This window comes from Pristiophorus japonicus, chromosome 1 (assembly GCF_044704955.1).
Source record: "Pristiophorus japonicus isolate sPriJap1 chromosome 1, sPriJap1.hap1, whole genome shotgun sequence".
Taxonomy (NCBI): Eukaryota; Metazoa; Chordata; class Chondrichthyes; family Pristiophoridae; genus Pristiophorus; species Pristiophorus japonicus.
Window position 1 is genome coordinate 430676224 of NC_091977.1, and position 19210 is coordinate 430695433.

The window sequence follows — 19210 nt, forward strand, 5'->3', positions numbered from 1 at the left end:
AAGATTAATGCATTCACCTACACTGCAATCTCTGAAAAGCAGGGAGAAAGGAAGGAGGTCAGTAGGAATATGTGTGTGTGTGTACACTAGGTCCATACAGCCGAGCCTGGTCTCCAATCACCTTTGACTCCCCTTGCCATTGGACCAAGACCTTGGTCTGTCAATTTTGTGTGGTAGCTGGTGTGCAACAGCCACCCCACATTAAAAGAAATCATGCACAGGCATCTTCCAACCTTTAAAATTAAGTTCTGGACCTGGAACATCAGGACCGTCAAGGACAACCCTAACAGTGACAGACTCCGGAACGTTGTACTGCTATCATTGCCCGGGAACTCAGACGCCACAACATCGACATCACCGCCCTGAGCGAGACATGACGGGCAGGAGAAGGTCAGCTCAAGGAACCAGGTGATGGATACACCTTCATCTGGAAAGGCAAACCAGAAGAAGCACTCCGGCTCCATGGGGTTGGCTTCGCCATCAAAAATGAGCTAGTTGGGCGCCTCAGAGATTGTCCCTACAAGATAAACGAATGCTTCAAGACCTTTCGGCTCACCCTAACCCAGAACCAGTATGCTATGGTCATCAGTGCGTACGCCCCAACCCTGAAAGCTATGGATGAGGCCAAAGAGGAATTCTATTCCAGCCTTGAACAATCCCTTTCCGAGTCCCAACGGGCGACAAGCTGATTCTCCTTGCTGACTTTAATGCCAGAGTTGGAAAGGACACAGACCTATGGAGAGGGGTGATTGGCACGGAAGGGGTTGGGAAAACCAACTCCAATGGTATTCGCCTCCTGATGTGTCATGTATTTAACTGTCATTGTAACCCATGTATAAACTGTTGTACACCGTGAGAACATTGACCACTAGGTGATGAACTTGTGGGAGACACTCCTAACCTGGATTTTCAGGTATAAAAGGGGAAGCTCCACCCACCTTCATCACTTCAGTGCTGGCTAATAAAGGTTACTAGTCACAGAGTGACCTTCTCTCAATTATGGGCCTCGTGTGCATTTATACTGTATAGTAAGGACATATTATGACGAAATGCTCAGAACATGGTCTTGTCATAACCAACACCTTATTTCTTCAGAAAGATAAGTACAAGGCCTCCTGTATTAGGGATGGTTTTCTAGACCCATATGTCGAGGAACCAACTAGAAGGCTGGCCAATCTAGACTGGGTGATGTGTAATGAGAAAGGACTAATTAGCAATCTTGTTGTGCGAAGCCCCTTGGGATGGAGTGACCACAATATGGTAGAATTCTTTTAAGATGGAGAGTGACACAGTTAATTCAGAGACTAGGGTCCTGAACATAAGGAAAGGTAACATCGATGGTATGAGACGTGAATTGGATAGATTAGACCGGCGAATGATATTTAAAGAGTTAATGGTGGATAGGCAATGACAAACATTTAAAGATCACATGGATGAACTTCAACAATTGTACATCCCTGTCTGGAGTAAAAATATAATGGGGAAGGTGGCTCAACCGTGGCGAACAAGGGAACTTAAGAATAGTGTTAAATCCAAGGAATAGGCATATCAATTGGCCAGAAAAAGCAACAAACCTGAGGACTGGGAGAAATTTAGAATTCAGCAGAGGAGGACAAAGGCTTTAATTAAGAGCGGGAAAATAGAGTACGAGAGGAAGCTTGCTGGGAACATAAAAACTGACTGCAAAAGATCTCTAGATATGTGAAGAGAAAAAGATTAGTGAAGACAAACGTAGGTCCCTTGCTGTCAGATTCAGGTGAATTTATAATGGGGAACAAAGAAATGGCAGACTAGTTGAACAAATACTTTGGTTCTGTCTTCACGAAGGAAGACACAAATAACCTTCCGGAAATACTAGGGGACCGAGGGTCTAGTGAGAAGGAGAAACTGAAAGAAATCCTTATTAGGCGGGAAATTGTGTTAGGGAAATTGATGCGATTGAAGGCCGATAAATCCCCGGGGCCTGATAGTCTGCATCCCAGAGTACTTAAGGAAGTGGCCCTAGAAATAGTGGATGCATTGGTGATCATTTTCCAACAGTCTATCGACTCTGGATCAGTTCCTATGGACTGGAGGGTAGCTAATGTAACACCACTTTTTAAAAAGTAGGGAGAGAGAAAATGGGTAATTATAGACCGGTTAGCCTGACATCAGTAGTGGGGAAAATGTTGGAATCAATTATTAAGGATGAAATAGCAGCGTATTTGGATAGCAGTGACAGGATTAGTCCAAGTCAGCATGGATTTATGAAAGGGAAATCATGCTTGACAAATCTTCTAGAATTTTTTGAGGATGTAACTGGTAGAGTGGACAAGGAAAGTGGACTTTCAAAAGGCTTTTGACAAGGTCTCACACGAGAGATTGGTGTGCAAAATTAAAGCACATGGTATTGGGGATAATGTACTGACATGGATAGAGAACTGGTTGGCAGACAGAAAGCAGAGAGTCGGGATAAACGTGTCCTTTTCAGAATGGCAGGCAGTGACTTGTGGGGTGCCGCAGGGCTCAGTGCTGGGACCCCAGCTATTTACAACATACATTAATGATTTAGATGATGGAATTGAGTGTAATATCTCCAAATTTGCAGATGACACTAAACTGGGTGGCGGTGTGAGCTGTGAGGCGGTCGCTAAGAGGCTGCAGGGTGACTTGGACAGGTTAGGTAAGTGGGAAAATGCATGGCAGATGCTGTATAATAGAAACATAGGAACATAGAAAATAAAGTGGATTAATGTGAGGTTATCCACTTTGGTGGCAAAAACACGAAGGCGGAATATTATCTGAATGGCGGCAGATTAGGAAAAGGGGAGGTGCAATGAGTCCTGGGTGTCATGGTACATCAGTCATTGAAAGTTGGCATGCAGGTACAGCAGGCGGTGAAGAAGGCAAATGGTATGTTGGCCTTCATAGCTAGGGGATTTGAGTATAGGAGCAGGGAGGTCTTACTGCAGTTGTACAGGGCCTTGGTGAGGCCTCACCTGGAATATTGTGTTCAGTTTTGGTCTCCTAATCTGAGGAAGGACGTTTTTCTATTGAGGGAGTGCAGCGAAGGTTCACCAGACTGATTCCCGGGATGGCAGGACTGACATATCAGGAGAGACTGGATCGACTGGAGTTTAGAAGGATGAGAGGGGATCTCATAGAAACATATAAAATTCTGACGGGACTGGACAGGTTAGATGCAGGAAGAATGTTCCCGATGTTGGGAAAGTCCAGAACCAAAGGACACAATCTAAGGATAAGGGGTAAGCCATTTAGTAAGAGATGAGGAGAAACTTCTTCACTCAGAGATTTGTGAACCTGTGGAATTCTCTGCCGCAGAGAGTTGTTGATGCCAGTTCATTGGATATATTCAAGAGGGAGTTAGATATGGCCCTTATGGCTAAAGGAATCAAGGAGTATGGAGAGAAAGCAGGAAAGGGGTATTGAGGTGAATGATCAGCCATGATCTTATTGAATGCTGGTGCAGGCTCGAAGGGTCGAATGGGCTACTCCTGCACCTATTTTCCATGTTTCTATGTTTCACACTCTCAGGATATGGGGTAGGAAATTTAGGACGGAGGTGAGGAGAAATTTCTTCATTCAGAGGGTGGGGAACCTGTGGAATTCTCTACCACAGAAGGCTGTGGAGGCCAAGTCACTGAATATATTTAAGAAGGAGATTAATAGATAGATTTCTAGACATAAAATGTATTAAGGGGTATGGGGAGAAAGCGGGAATATGGTATTGAGATAGAGGATCAGCCATGATCATGTTGAATGGCCGTGCAGGCTCGAAGGGCCGAATTGCCTGCGACTGCTCCTATTTTCAATGTTTCTATGTTTCTATCTTGCGAGGGACCCACCGAGGTGTGCATAGCTGCACTGGTGCTGGGTGCGCTTCTGTCCAATGATGGTGCTCCCTCAGATGCTGGAGGCTCCTCTGAGGAGGCATCTCCCTCTTGCTCCTGGACAGTGGCAGGGGTGGGAAGGGCGGGGGGGAAGTCAGGGGGCACTTGATGAACCTATGGGAGAGTAGAGAGATGCGTTGGATATATCATATGTAGATTGGGTACATATATTATTATGCACATGATAAGGGAATGATAGCTTATTGGTTATGTTAATGTCATCCAGAGGCCTGGGACAATGATCCGGGGACATGAGTTCAAATCCCGCCACGACAGCTGGGGATTTCAAATTCAGTTAATTAAGTAAATCTGGAATTAAGGAAAAAACTAGTATCAGTAATATTGACCATGAAGCTACCGGATTGTTGTAAAATCCCACCTGGTTCACTAATGTCCTTTAGGGAAGAAAATCTGCCGTCCTTACCTGGTCTGGCCTGTATGTGACTTCAGACCCACAGCAATGTGGTTGATTCTTACCTGCCCTCTGAAATGGCCCAGCAAGCCTCTCAGTTGTTCAAGGGCAATTAGGAGTGGGCAATAATTGTTGGTCCTACCAGCAATGCCCACATCCCATGAATTAATTTTTTTAAAAGGCCATTCAATGGCTGCTGATATTACTCCCCTTCTGAGTGACTGATGTATGTCATGTAGCTGTATGATATCTAATTCTGTCACCAGGTTACTGAGGTATCCCCCTCTTTCCGTTTCCCACCTTCAGGTGCTTAGTGACTCCTGACCGCTCTAATGCAGCCTACTGTGCTGTTGTGAGGGTAGCTTACCATTGATGGGGTTCCACCACCAGTTCTCTCCCTCTCCCTCTTATTGTGGGCTCTCTTTGCCTGCAAGGAGGGAAAGAAGAGAAGGTTGAGTTAGATTGATAGAATGAATGTAAGGACTGGATGGGCTACATCTGTAGAAGGTGACTATGATAGAGTCGGGTGCAATTCCAAGTGGCCTCCTTGTGTGTTATTTGGTATGATTGGACTCGGATGAGGGTGAGTGAGAGGGTTGGCTAGTAAGATGGGGATGTGATAATGTAGATAGAGAGGGATGGGTGAAGGTGCAAGGTATGTGAGTAAGGATGTGCAGGAGTAGGGTTGGGAAAGCAGAGCGATGGGGATGTGATGAGAGGCACAACAGAATGAAGGTGAGTGTGGCTTTGGACTCACCTTTCCTGATCTAATGAGATCATTGAAACGTTTGCGGCACTGTACCCAGGTCCTCCTGATGACATCCCCGCTATTGACCTCCTCTGAAATTTGGTGCCATGCTGTCTTGGTCTGCTGGGGAGGTCTCTTCCAGTCATAAGCAGGGAAGAGGACCTCTCTGCATCCTCTGACTCCCTCCACAGGGATATGGAGAGAGTCATCTGAGAACCTGGGTACAGCCCTCTGCTTCTGGGCAGTCATCTTTACTGATCTGGGCAGCAGTGGAATTGTGCAATGCAGGGACTGCACTATCCTAGATTAACCTTCAAATGCAATGTGGCCAGGGCTCCTTTAAATATCCTGGCTGAAAACATGTCATCAATGACATCATCAGAGTTGAGCACTATATCCTTCTCCAACGCCTCTCCACCGTCATCCAACTGGGTAGGGCTGCACTCACCTGGTTCCATTCTTATCTATCTAATTGTAGCCAGAGAATCATCTGCATGTTGCCCCTTGGCGACATCATCCAAAAACACAGCATCAGTTTCCACTGATGACACCCAGCTTTAACTCACTACCACTTCTCTCAACCCCTCCACGGTCTGTAAGTTGCTAGACTGCTTGTCTGACATTCAGTTCTGAATTAGCAGAAATTTTCTCCAATTAAAAATTGGGAAGACAGAAGCCATTGTTTTCGGTCCCCATCACAAACTCCGTTCCCTAGCCACTGACTCCATCCCTCTCCCCAACTTCATCTGAGGCTGAACCTTGGTGCTGAAACCCTCATTCATGCCTTTGTTACCTCTAGACTTGACTATTCCAATGCACTCCTGGCTGGCCTCTCACTTTCTACCCTATGTAAACTTGGGGTGATCTAAAACTCGGCTGCCTGTGTCCTAAATTGCACCAAGTCCCGCTGACCCATCACCCCTGTGCTCACCAACCTACATTGACTCCCGGTTAATCATCACCTCGATTTCGAAATTCTCATCCTTGTTTTCAAATCCCTCCATGGCCTCGCCCCTCCCTATCTCTCTAATCTCCTTCAGCCCCACAACCCCCCTGAGATATCTGCACTCCTCTAATTCTGCCCTCTTGAGCATCCCTGATTATAATTGCTCAACTATTGGTGGCTGTACCTTCTGTTGCCTAGGCCCTAAGCTCTGGAATTATCTGCCTAAACCTCTCCGCCTCTCTATCTCTCTTTCCTCCTTTAAGATGCTCCTTAAAATCTACCTCTTTGACCAAGCTTTTGGTCACCTGCCTTAATTTCTCCTTATGCGGCTTGGTGTCAATTTTTTAAATCGCATAATACTCCTGTGAAGCTCCTTGGGACGTTTTACTACTTTAAAGGTGCTATATAAATACAAGTTGTTGTTGATGGTCATTTCAGGGGTAGGAGCACGGGAGGATCCGGGCAACAGAGGCTCAGACTTTCCAGAGAAGCACGAGAGAAACAGGTGTAAAATGGACACAACGAGGGCCAGTTTCAGTGAGCAACGTCCCATGCCAGGGGTATGGGCGCTGTCATATTGCATAATTTAGATCTCTGTGAAGTCAACCCAGCACTTAGGCAAAATTAATGAGAAATACCCAGCCATGTGATGAATACATTTTACTGACTTGGAATTTAAAATTAAAATTATGAAGTCTGAAGAAGATTGGAAGCTTATTGAAAACACCGGCATTAACGCAAAATGGTCTGTATGTCAGTTTCATTCCCCATGGTTTCTCATTGCATCTCATGTTAATTGGGCTAATATGATATGCTGTCATGAAAGAACACCAGTTCATATTGCAGAAACTGATGTTTGGGTCAATAAAGTATATAAGTCCTAAAGTCTGGCATTTTTGTCTTTACAGAAGATTCATCTGTGGAGTGTTTCAATGGAAATGAGACCTTGGTGCTTAATTCTAGTGCTGCAGAGGGAGGTCACTGTGGGGAGATGTATGCAAGTATGGGAGACATTAATGGTAATGGAACAACCAATCCAGACCACTCTGCTAACCAGGATGAGCAACCAATAAACCTGAGTGACAGTCCTTTATCAGTCCAGGTAACACCAGACTATGGCACAGATAACAGCAGTAATGGAAGAAGAAACCGCATCAAATACACAGTTACTGAGATTAAAATGGAGCGAGATTCAAGAGATTTGGGAAGCAAGGTAAGAAATAATTAGATGTTATAACAAACTTTATTTCGAGATTTTAAGATTGCTTAGCAATTCTACTGCAAAAACGGGCAAATCAATCTGACAGCAGTCATTCAAAAACAATATAACCTTGAAATACTTCTGAGAAATAGGGAAAAACAGCAATCCTTTTTTTTTTAGTAATTGGTGTGTTTTTGAAGGTATATTGGATAATGGTATTGACTGATGTTCAATTACCCAATAACAATATGCTTGTAATAGGAATGCTGTTGAAGTGTTATTCCATATTAGAAGTAAAACCAGACTTTTAGTTCATTTTACAGGTTGATCTTTATGTGGCAACTATTTAAATTCAACTTAGAAAATTCAGAACTAAAATCTCTTGTCCAGAGCCTGATTTTTTAAGAACATGTACTATTACTGATTTGTTCTTTGTACTGTAATGTATTTTTTAATTGCTTGTACAGTTGTATCTCTGATTTATTTGCTCCACACAGTCTGAATTGCACCCATTTTAATCTGCAGCATAAAGAGCTGTTGAGCATCACTAAGTACTTAACATATCCATATCTGCTGTGGTTTTGTATCAGCATGGTAGAATTCTATATGGGCATCAGGAAGGAAATGATCCATTGCAAATGCAAAGAACATTTCCTTCTCAAGATCAAAAGGCAAAAGGAGAAATGCTCCCAGATGACTCAAGTTTATATAGTCAGTAGAGCAGGAAGGTTCAATCACTGTTGTGTCCTCAGCTGATCGTAGCTTGGGTACTACTATTGGCCTGAGCGTCATTGGAGCGGGGTGGGGGAAATTGGACAGACTCTGCTCCTTATTCCTAACCAGTGGCCTTTACTGGTAGAGAGGTTGCCAACATTGGTTGGATGTATTCCAGGAGGCTTCATTGCGTGATCCCCTTCCCCCACCTCAACCTGCCCTGCTCCTGCCACTGTTTACCTGACGCGTCCACCCTTGCAACACACTACCTTCCCATGCTGATTGGAAAGTGAACAGACTTTGCATTACCTGATTGGATTATTCTTGACTGTCAGTCAAACATTTATTTTTCCCATTTCCAATATTTTTGTAACTAATAAACTAACATATTCAAAGAAACTGAAAATAATGCAGACATTTTTTTATTGATGAACTTTTCTCTCAGGATACTTGCAGCAGTGTCCAGGAGATTAATCTTTTAATTCCTGGAAACTCTGGGAGGTTTGGCAACTTGGAAGCGGACATTCAACAGGATTCATTGTAACACCCTGTTTGGTCAACTGAACAATGAGCACTTGTGAAATTGTACCTCAGCAAGAAGTAAACCCTTACAGGAGGCGAGAAAAAATAAATAGGCAAAAGCAAAATGACTGATTCATGTATATTTTTTTAAATACCTAAAGCTACAGCATATTAGAGGAGAAAGTGAAATATAGTGTAACACTGTAACCTAAAGGAATTGTATCTTTATTTTTCTGAAGCAAGAGCTTTCAGTTTATATGAAGCGAAGTATGGTAAATCATTCAACAGATGTTGGCTTTTATACTTCTGAAGTACAAAAGCTCTTAATTTCTGTGGGATGGTGACATTGTCCCTGCAAGGTACAACCTTTGTTCTATCCAGATTGGAGCACGAAAAAGCAAAGAAGATAAATATTCAGACCTTCTCAAAATAACAAAGTCAAGTTTATACAGTACTTGGAAATTATAACTGATATGGGCATAATTCTTAGGAAGACAGCAGATATTTAGCTTAGTATGAAATAAAAATTTTGTAAATGCAATGATATTCAGGGAGTTGCAGTGTGATTGTTCTGTGAAAGAGCAAAATAGTGAATTATCCACCCAGAAGTTTCTCAGGACCATTTTGTCCCTTTGCTAAAAAAGCCATTCTGAATCCTGGAATAAGATAATTCATTAGACAGCAGGAATAAGTACTGTTGGGGAAGTGTTACTCTTAATACATGAATGCTTGCAAGCCAACTTTATTTGAGATTAAATAAATAAAGAGACTTACATCTTGTGTCCCTGTTGTATCTATGCCAGGCTTCAAAATCATCTGAAAGTAGCTTTGTTTTTTTTGCCATTTTAAGCATGATATATTTTGCATTTTCAGGTTTTTTATTATATTAGAAAAATAATTATCCGATACAAGCAAAAACAAATATTGTCTAAAATTTAAATATGGAGGGGCTGAAATTGCCCACCGCCTGAAATGAATCGCACCTACTGCTCTTGAAGTGTTCCGGCCACCCCAATGTACGGGACAGCCAAACCGAAGAAATTCAGCACTTCGTACATTTTTTTGGAGCGGGCGGAAGTGGCCTCATCATCGGTTTGAAAGTGAGGTCGGGTCGGAGTAGCTGCCAATAGCATAGTGGCCGACGCAACAGGTCATCAGCGCTGCACTGATGACATCATCACGCTGGCGTGTCACAATGTCCCTCCCCTTAAGTTAAAGGGGAAGGCTACTGCGAACTCTGCAGCCACTTTAATGTCGCCAAGGAGGGTTTCGGCTGGGCCAGTGGCCTGGCACCCAAGAGAGTTTGCCAAGCTACCTGGTGGCATCCTGGCCGAATCTGCAGCCATTATTGTCGGGTCAACCTGGTAGTTGGCTGACAAACAAAAACATGGAGTCACCGACAGGGCCACCTTCCCTTTATGGGCGGCTGCGCCACCAAGCCACAGAAAGGGCACTGATAGCAAAAGATGTTGGGGGCTCCAACCGGTGGCGGCGCTGCTCCGCGGGGCAATTTTCAAAAGGGGCAATTTCCCACGGGGCAATTTCAAGAAGAGGTCATCGCCGGTCGCTAAGGGGTTGGCGCGTGCATGCCGCAAAGTGAAAACGGGTGGAGCGGTCCCCTACATCACTCAAACTGAGGAAGGGCAATTTATAAAATGATGGCCCCTCCGTGAAGACTCTGTGGTCAGTCCACACCAACCTATGGCCGTTGTTTTTAAGCGGCCACAGGCCTTATAGAAAGGGGCAATTTCAGGCCCCATAATGTCTATGAAAAAACAATTTCAAGATATTGTGTTTTTAAAGGTTAAGACCATTATAATTTGTTGCAATATTCTGTTTAAAAGTTGCCATATATTAGTGGATCATTTCAATGAACATTTTTGCAAGTGTACACTGATCCCTTGTATAGTCCTGCATTCTTTGAATTCTACTTAACTTTTTAAGTGGTTCATTACAATGTACTTGGTACAATGTTGTACTAAGTACATTGTAATGGATGTATTATGTGATGGTGCTGTTCTGAATCTGAAATAGGTGACACCCCCAAGCTGACTAAAGCACTTGTTCCGTCACCTTTGCTTTAAATAGCTCCAATCTACTTTTCCAATACAATCACTCACAATAGCCATATTGAAGCCTACCATTTGTTTCAAGGTAGCATTAATCCCCAGTGAAGTCCTGCAGGCTAAGCATACAATTTAAATTTCAAAGTCATACTATGTACACCAGGACTATCTGCTAATAACTGTAGTTTGTAAGCATGCTATTTCAAGGCCAGATGAGGGAATCTCAAACTGATTTAAAGTGCTTAGTTGTCACTTGATTTAATAACTTCACTATCAACTGGTGCTTTAATTATCTTTCTGTTCTCTGGGTCCGACATTAAATCCAATGCCATTGAACAACTATTCATACATATAACACATGATATTTGCTTGACTTTTTTATAAAGATCGGTTTTCTGGTTGACAGGCTGAGTCTTGCTGGTCGGATTCAGGAGTATGAACAATGTGAAATTGGGCAATTTTGCTTGGCTCCCACTGGAAATCCATGCTCATGATTTGCTGATATGTTTGAATAATTTGCAACTTACATGCTTATGAGAGGCTTTAGGTGCGCTAAAGCATTTTCCAATCTTTGGATGTACTGTTCACACCAGGGCTAAAGGTAAGCTGTGTGAAAAAGGCAACAGTAATAGGAACACAGGCTTTTCTCATAATTTTTTTTAATTTGATTTTGTCTACTTTTTTGAGAAGCCTTTTTTGTTGGATTTTTATCTGACAATATAAACTTTTTGCGGATACAATAAATGAGTAATTTGAGACATGACATTTTAGCAGACTTGGGAGAAACAGGTGACTTTGGACCTATGCTTCCGAAAGCTCTCCACAGCTGGGGTTTTCCTCGCTTATGTCTGGGTCTGTTGCAGACTAATTGATAGAGATTAATCAACAACTCTATTATCATTGTATTGTGCAATGACCAGGATGGTAGAAGGTGAACTAGATGAACCTTGGACTTTTTTCACTTAGCAATTCCTATGTTCCTAAGAACTTTCACTGTACTTCAGGGAGTCCCAGGGCATGTAACTGGAAGCTACACGGGAAGATTTTCTGCAGTTGTGCTGATCTTGGATGGATGGAGACATAAAAGGGAACCCAAAAATCTTTTATAAACATATAAAAAGTAAAAAGATTGTTAAAGAAATGGTTAGGCCAATTAGGGACAAAAAAGGGGATCTTCTTGTGAGGCTGAAGGTATGACTGAGCTACGAAACAAATACTTTTCATTTGTCTTCACAAATTAGATATTGGATAAGATAAAAATGGATAGAAAGGAGATGCTAAATAGGTTGGTATCACTCAAAGTTAACAAGTCACCTGGTCCAGATGAGATATATCCTAGGTTGCTGAGGGAAGCAAGGGTGGAGGTAGTAGAACCTCGAACCAATTGTCACTTGGAGAAGCATTGGTTAATAACAGACAGCCACCACGGATTTGTTAAAGGCAAATTGTGCCTCACTAACCTGATTGGGTTCTTTGATGAAGGAACAGAGAGGGTTGACAAAAGTAGAGCAGTGGCTGTTATATATATGGACTTTCAAAAGGCATTTGATAAAGTACCACATAATAGACTTATTCGGAAAATAGAAGCACGTGGTATTAAAGGGACATTGGAAACTTGGGTAAGTAATTGGCTTAAGGATAGGAGGCACAGAGCAGTGGTGAACATGTGTTTTTCTGACTGGAGAGAAGTATGCAGTGGGGTCCCCCAGGTATCAGTATTTGGACCATTTCTGTTCTTGTTATATATGAATGACCTGGATTGGGTACAAGGATTACAATTTAAAGTTTGCAGATGATGCAAAACTTGGCAGTGTCATTCTATTTTAAGGGGGATGCAAGAGCAGAGGGACCTGGGGGTGCATATTCATAAATCTTTGAAGGTGGCAGGGCAAGTTGATAGGGCAGCTAAAAAACGCATGGTATACCTGGCTTTGTAAATAGGGGCATTGAATAGAAAAACAAGGAAGTCATGCTAAACATTTACAAATCACTGGCGAGGCCTCCTCTGGAGTATTGTGTACAATTTTGGGTAGCTCACTTTAAGAAGGATGTCAAGGCCTTGGAGATTGTACAGCAGAGGTTTAAGAACATAAGAACAAAAGAATTAGGAGCACGATTAGGCGAAACCACTCCTCAAGCCTCAATAAGATCATGGCTGATCTTTGACCTCAACTCCACTTTCCAGCCCGATCGCAATAATCCTTGAATCCCCTAGAGTCCAAAAATATTTCTATCTCAGCCTTGAATATACTCAATGATTCAGCATCCAGAGCTCATTGGGGTAGAGAATTCCTAAGATTCACAACATTCTGAGTGAAGAAATTCCTCCTCATAGTTTTAAAATGCCGACCCCTTATCATGAGACTGTGCCCCCTAGTTCTAGCCTCTAGAGTATAGGCCCAATGTACTCAATCTCTCCTCATAGGATAACCCTCTCATCCCAGGAATCAATCTAGTGAGCCTTCGTTGCACTGCCTCTAAGGCATGTATATCCTTCCTCGGATAAAGAGAACAATACTGTGCATAGTACACCAGGCATGATCTCACCAAAGCTCAGTACAATTGTCGTAACACTTCCTTACTCTTGTACTACAATCCCCTTGCAGTAAAGGTCAACATGCCATTTGCCTTCCTAATTAAAAACATCTCAATAGTCGATAATGAAGTGGCTATAGCTGGGAGGAACTTAATACAATCACTATCACAAATGAAGTAGTACTCTGTAAAATAATGGGACCCTGGACCTGATGGCTTACAATCCTAGTGTCTTAAAAGAAGTGGCTGCAGATATAGTGGATGCATTGGTTGTAATCTACCAAAATTCCCTGGATTCTGGGGCGGTCCTAGCGGATTGGAAAACCACAAATGTTACGCCCTTATTTAAAAAAGGAGGCAGACAAAAAGCAGGAAACTATAGACCAGTTAGCCTAACATCTGTCGTTGGGAAACTGCTGGAGTCCATTTTTAAGGAAGCAATAGCGGGACATTTGGAAAAGCATGATTCAATCAAGCAGAGTCAGCATAGATTTATGAAAGGGAAATCATGTTTCACAAATTTGCTGGAGTTCCTCGAGGATGTATCCAGCAGGGTGGATAAGGGGAAACCAGTGGAACCAGTGGATTTACAGAAGGTATTTGATAAGGTGCCACATAAGAGGTTACTGCACAAGATAAGAGCTCACGGGGATGGGAGTAATATATTAGCATGGATAGAGGATTGGCTAACTAACAGAAAACAGAGAGTAGGGATAAATGGGTAATTTTCAGGTTGGCAAACAGTGACTAGTGGGGTGCCGCAGGGATTGGTGCTGAGTCCTCAACTATTTACAATCTATATTAACGACTTGGGTGAAGGGACCGAGTATAATGTAGCCAAGTTTGCTGATGATACAAAGATGGGTGGGAAAGCAAATTGAGAGGAGGACACAAAAAATCTGTAAAAGGATCTAGACGGCCTAAGTGGGCAAAATTTTGGCAGATGGAGTATAATGTGGGAAAATGTGAGGTTATCCACTTTGGAAAAAATAATAGAAAAGCAAATTATAATTTAAATGGAGAAAAATTGCAAAGTGCTGCAGTACAAAGAGACCTGTGGATCCTTGTGTATGAAACACAAAAAATTAGAATGCAGGTACAGCAAGTAATCAGGAAGGCAAATGGAATGTTGGCCTTTATTGCAAGGGGGATAGAGTATAAAAGTAGAGAAGTCATGCTACAACTGTACAGAGTATTGGTAAGACCACACCTGGTACAGATTTGGTCGCCGTATTTAAGGAAGGATATATGTACATTGGAGGCTGTTCAGAGAAGGTTCCAGAGATGAGGGGGTTGACTTATGAAGATAGGTTGAGCAGGTTGGGCCTATATTCATTGGAGTTCAGAAGAATGAGAGGTGATCTTATTGAAACTTATAAGATAATGAGGGTGTTATATATGCAGACTATAGATATACTCTCTGTGTAGTCACTGTATAGTTGCATAAGATGGAGACTTGTTACCTGATGTACTATCAATAAGATTTACACTGTATATTTACTATGTTGGCACCACTAGAGGGTGCAACTGGTGGAGACCGGCGAAGACTGGTAGAGACCGGGGTTTCCTGCCCCTGTGGCAGAGGCTGTCCGACGACTGTTGGACCGCCTACCTCCAATCCGATCCATCATCGACATCAACATAGCCCCAAAGCGAAGGGAGCAGCAAAAGCAGTGCCGCAAAAAAGTCAATGCCGGAGCACTTAAGGACCCAGCTAAGAGAGCCCTATACAGTCAGCGCCTCACAGCTAACCTGGCGTGCCTTGACGATCCTGAGACGCAGAATGCCTACAGCGCTTAACCTGCCCTCCAGGCCTCCATAACAGTGCCTGCAAAGAGATGCTCGATACTCAACCAGGAAACACAAGGACTGGTTTGATGAGAATGATCAGGAGATGCAAGAGCTAATAGATCACCAGTGCAGGGCATTTCTGAGCCTTAAACAACAACCCAACGCGGTAGCGGCAAAGCAACATTACAGACGGATCAAGGCTGAGGTCCAGCAAAAAACCCAGGACCTAAAGAACAGGTGGTGAATGGAGAAAGCACAGGAGATACAGCAGCTGGCCGACAACCATGATGTACGAGGATTCTTCATTGCAATCAAGGCCACCTACGGGCCAAACACCCAAGGCCCCACCCCACTGCTGTCCAAGAATGGGGTAACACTCATCAAGGACACCGAGGCAGTCAGGGCCCACTGGAAGGAGCATTTCGAAGATCTCCTCAATCGAGGCTCTGCCTTTGACTCGAGTGTTCTTGATTCCATCCCACAGTATGCTACCCGCCACCACCTCAGTGAGACCCCAATGCTGCATGAGGTAGAAAAAGCCATAAGACAGCTTAAAAACAACAGGGCTACGGGTGCGGATGGAATCCCTGCTGAGGCACTGAAGTATGGCGGAGAGGCACTGCTGGCATGAATATACGACCTCATCTCTCATCTGGAGGGAGGAGAGCATTCCGGGGGATCTCAGAGATGCAGTATTCGTGACCATCTTTAAAAAAGGGGACAAGTCCGACTGCGGCAACTACAGAGGAATTTCCCTGCTATCAGCCACTTGGAAAGTCGTCGCTAGAGTCCTCCTCAACTGTCTTCTTCCTGTGGCCGAGGGGCTCCTCCCGGAGTCACAGTGCGGATTTCGTCCCCTACGGAGCACAATGGACATGATTTTTACAGCACGACAGCTACAGGAAAAATGCAGGGAACAGCGCCAGCCCTTATACATGGCCTTCTTCGGCCTTACAAAGGCCTTGAGCATCCTCCTCCATTTCGGATACCCCCAAAAGTTTGTCATCATCCTCCGCCTGCGCCACAACGACATGCAGGCCGTGATCCTTACCAATGGATCCACCACAGACCCAATCCATGTCCGGACCAGGGTCATACAGGGCTGCGTCATCGCCCCAACCCTCTTCTCAATCTTCCTCACTGCCATGCTCCACCTCACAGTCAACAAGCTCGCCGCTGGAGTGGAACTAAACTACAGAACCAGTGGGAACCTGTTCAACCTTTGCCGTCTACAGGCCAGGTCCAAGACCACCCCAACCTCTATCGTCGAGCTACACTATGCGGACGATGCCTGCCTCTGTGCACATACAGAGGCTGAACCCCAGGACATAGTCGACGTATGTAGAGGCGTACGAAAGCATGGGCCTTACGCTAAACATCCGTAAGCCAAAGGTCCTCCACCAGCCTGTCCTCACTGCACAGCACTGCCCCCCATTCATCAAAGATCCACGGCGAGGCCCTGGACACCGTGGACCACTTCCCCTATCTCTGGAGCCTCCTATCAACAAGAGCAGGCATCGACGACGAGATCCAACACCGCCTCCATTGCGCAAGTGCAGTCTTCGGCCGCCTGAGGAATAGAGTGTTTGAAGACCAGGCCCTCAAAAGTGCCACCAAGCTCATGGTCTACAGGGCTGTAGTAATACCTGCCCTCCTGTATGGCTCAGAGACATGGACCATGTACAGTAGACACCTCAAGTTGCTGAAGAAATATCACCAACGATGTCTCCGCAAGATCATACAAATCCCCTGGAAGGACAGGCGGACCAACATCAGCGTCCTCGTCCAGGCTAACATCCCCAGCATTGAAGCACTGACCACACTCGATCAGCTCCGCTGGCAGGCCACTTAGTCTGCATACCAGACACGAGACTCCCAAAGCAAGTGCTCTACTCGAAGCTCCTTCACGGCAAACAAGCCAAAGGTGGGCAGCGGAAACGCTACAAAGACACCCTCAAAGCTTCCCTGATAAAGTGCAACATTCCCACTGACACCTGGGAGTCCCTGGCCCAAGATTGCCCTAAATGGAGGAAGTGCATTCGGGAGGGTGCTGAGCACCTCGAGTCTCATCGCCGAGAGCGTGCAGAAATCTAGCGCAGGCAGCGGAAAGAGCGTGCGGCAAACCAGTCCTATCCACCCCTTCCCTCAACGACTACCTGTCCTACCTGTGACAGAGTTTGTAGCTCTCGTATTGGACTGTTCAGCCACCAAAGAACTCACTTCAGGAGTAGAGCAAGTCTTCCTCGATTCCAAGGGACTGCCTATGATGATGATGATGATGATGATAATAATGGCAGAGGCTGTCGGCTAGAGGGCACTGCAGTGGGAGACCTGAGGGTTATCTGCATAGGTGCCCAGCATAAAAGGCTGCCCACCATGCTTGTGCTTCACTCTGGAGTTACGAATAAAGGACCAAGGTCACTACAGTTTGAGTACAACACATTGCCTTGTGGAGTCATTCATAAGTGCATTACAGACTTAACAACTGGCGACGAGAATACGGACTTTCACGCGATTATGGCTACCTTTGGCACACTAAAAGAATTCGCAGAGGTTGATGATTGGGATGCCTTCACAGAAAGGCTCGAGCAATATTTCGTGGCAAACGACCTGGCAAGGGAGACGGACACATTGGCGGAGAAGCGCAAGGCGATACTGCTGACCAGTTGTGGGCCCAAGGTCTACCGCCTCATCAGGGACTTGCTGGCACCCACGAAGGCAAAGGAAATGACATACGATGAGCTGACTGAACTAATTTGCGACGAACTAAAACCAAAACAGAGCATCCTCACGGCCAGGCAGAGATTCTACACTCACCGCAGACCTGAGGGCTCGGATATTGCAAAATATGCTGCCGGCCTCCGGAGACTTGCGGCACCGTGTGGTTTCGACATATTGCCTCATGGAGTCATTCATAAGTGCATTACAGACTTAACAGAGGGGGTTTGACAAGGTGGATACAGAGAGGATATTTCCAATCATAGGGGAAACTAAAACTAGGGGACATAGTCTCGGAATAAAGGGCCGCCCATTTAAAACTGAGATGGGGAGAAATTTCCTCTCAGAAGGGTGTAAACTTATGGAATTCTCTGCCGCAGAGAGCCGTGGAGGCTGGATCATTGAATATATTTAAGGCGGAGATCGACATACTTTTGAGCAATAAGGGAGTAAAGAGTTTGGGGAGCGGGCAGGGAAGTGGAGCTGAGTCCATGATCAGATTAGCCATGATCTTATTGAATGGCAGAGCAGGCTCGAGGGGCCAAATGGCCTACTCCTGCTCCTATTTCTTATGTTCTTATGTACTCCAATCCCCTTGCAATAAAGGTCAACATATCATTTGCTTTCCTAATTGCTTGCTGTACCTGCATGCTAACTTTCTGTTTCCTGTACGAGGACACCTAAATCTCTCTGAACATTAACATTTAATAGTTTCTCACCATTTTAAAAATATTCTGTTTTTCTATTCTTCCTACCAAAGTGGATACCTCACATTATACTCCATCTGCCACTTTATTGCCCACTCACTTAACCTGTCTATATCCCTTTGCAGGCTCTTTGTAACCTCCTCATAGCTTACTTTCCCACCTAGATTTGTATCGTCAGTAAACTTGGATACATTATACTCAGTCCCTTCATCTAAGTCATTAATATAAGAACATAAGAACATATGAAACAGGAGCAGGAGAAGGCCATATGGCCCCTTGAGCCTGATCTGCCATTTAATACGATCATGGCTAATCCGATCATGGACTCAGGTCCACTTCCCTGCCCGCTCTCCATAACCCCTCATTCCCTTCTCATTTAAGAAACTGTCTATTTCGGTCTTAATGTCTTCCAGCTTCCACAGCTTTCTGAGGCCGCGAATTCCACAGATCCACAGCCCTCTGAGAGAAGAAATTTCTCTTCATCTCAGTTTTAAGTGGGCAGCCCTTTATTCGAAGATTATGCTCTCTAGTTCGAGTCTCCCCTATCAGTGGAAACATCCTTTCTGCATCCACCGTCAAGCCCCCTCATAATCTTATATGTTTCAATAAGATCACCTCTCATTCTTCTGAATTCTAATGAGTAGAGGCCCAACCTACTCAACCTTTCCTCATAAGTCAACCCCCTCATCTCTGGAATCAACCTTGTGAAACTTCTCTGAACTGCCTCCAAAGCAAGTATATCCTTTCGTAAATATGGAGACCCAAACTGCACGCAATATAAATTGTAAATAGCTGAGGCCCAAGCACTGATCCTTGCAGCACCCCACTAGTTATAGCCTGCCAACCTGAAAATGACGCATTTATCCCTACTCTCTGGTTTCTGTCCGTTAACCAACCCTTCATCCATGCTAACATATTACCCCCAACCCCAAAGGCTCTTATCTTGCAGGTGGATGAATT

The 19210-nt window shown here is 44.4% G+C and overlaps 1 protein-coding gene across 3 annotated transcripts in view; it reads left to right on the forward strand.

Moving 5' to 3' along the window:
* Positions 1-19210, forward strand: part of LOC139275494 (nucleolar protein 4-like) — a 713059-nt gene that overhangs the window by 424059 nt on the left and 269790 nt on the right. For all 3 annotated transcript variants that reach the window (XM_070892678.1, XM_070892672.1, XM_070892684.1), the window contains exon 6: positions 6905-7209. In XM_070892678.1, the coding sequence (XP_070748779.1) occupies positions 6905-7209 (305 nt within the window). The remainder of the gene's footprint in view (positions 1-6904; positions 7210-19210) is intronic.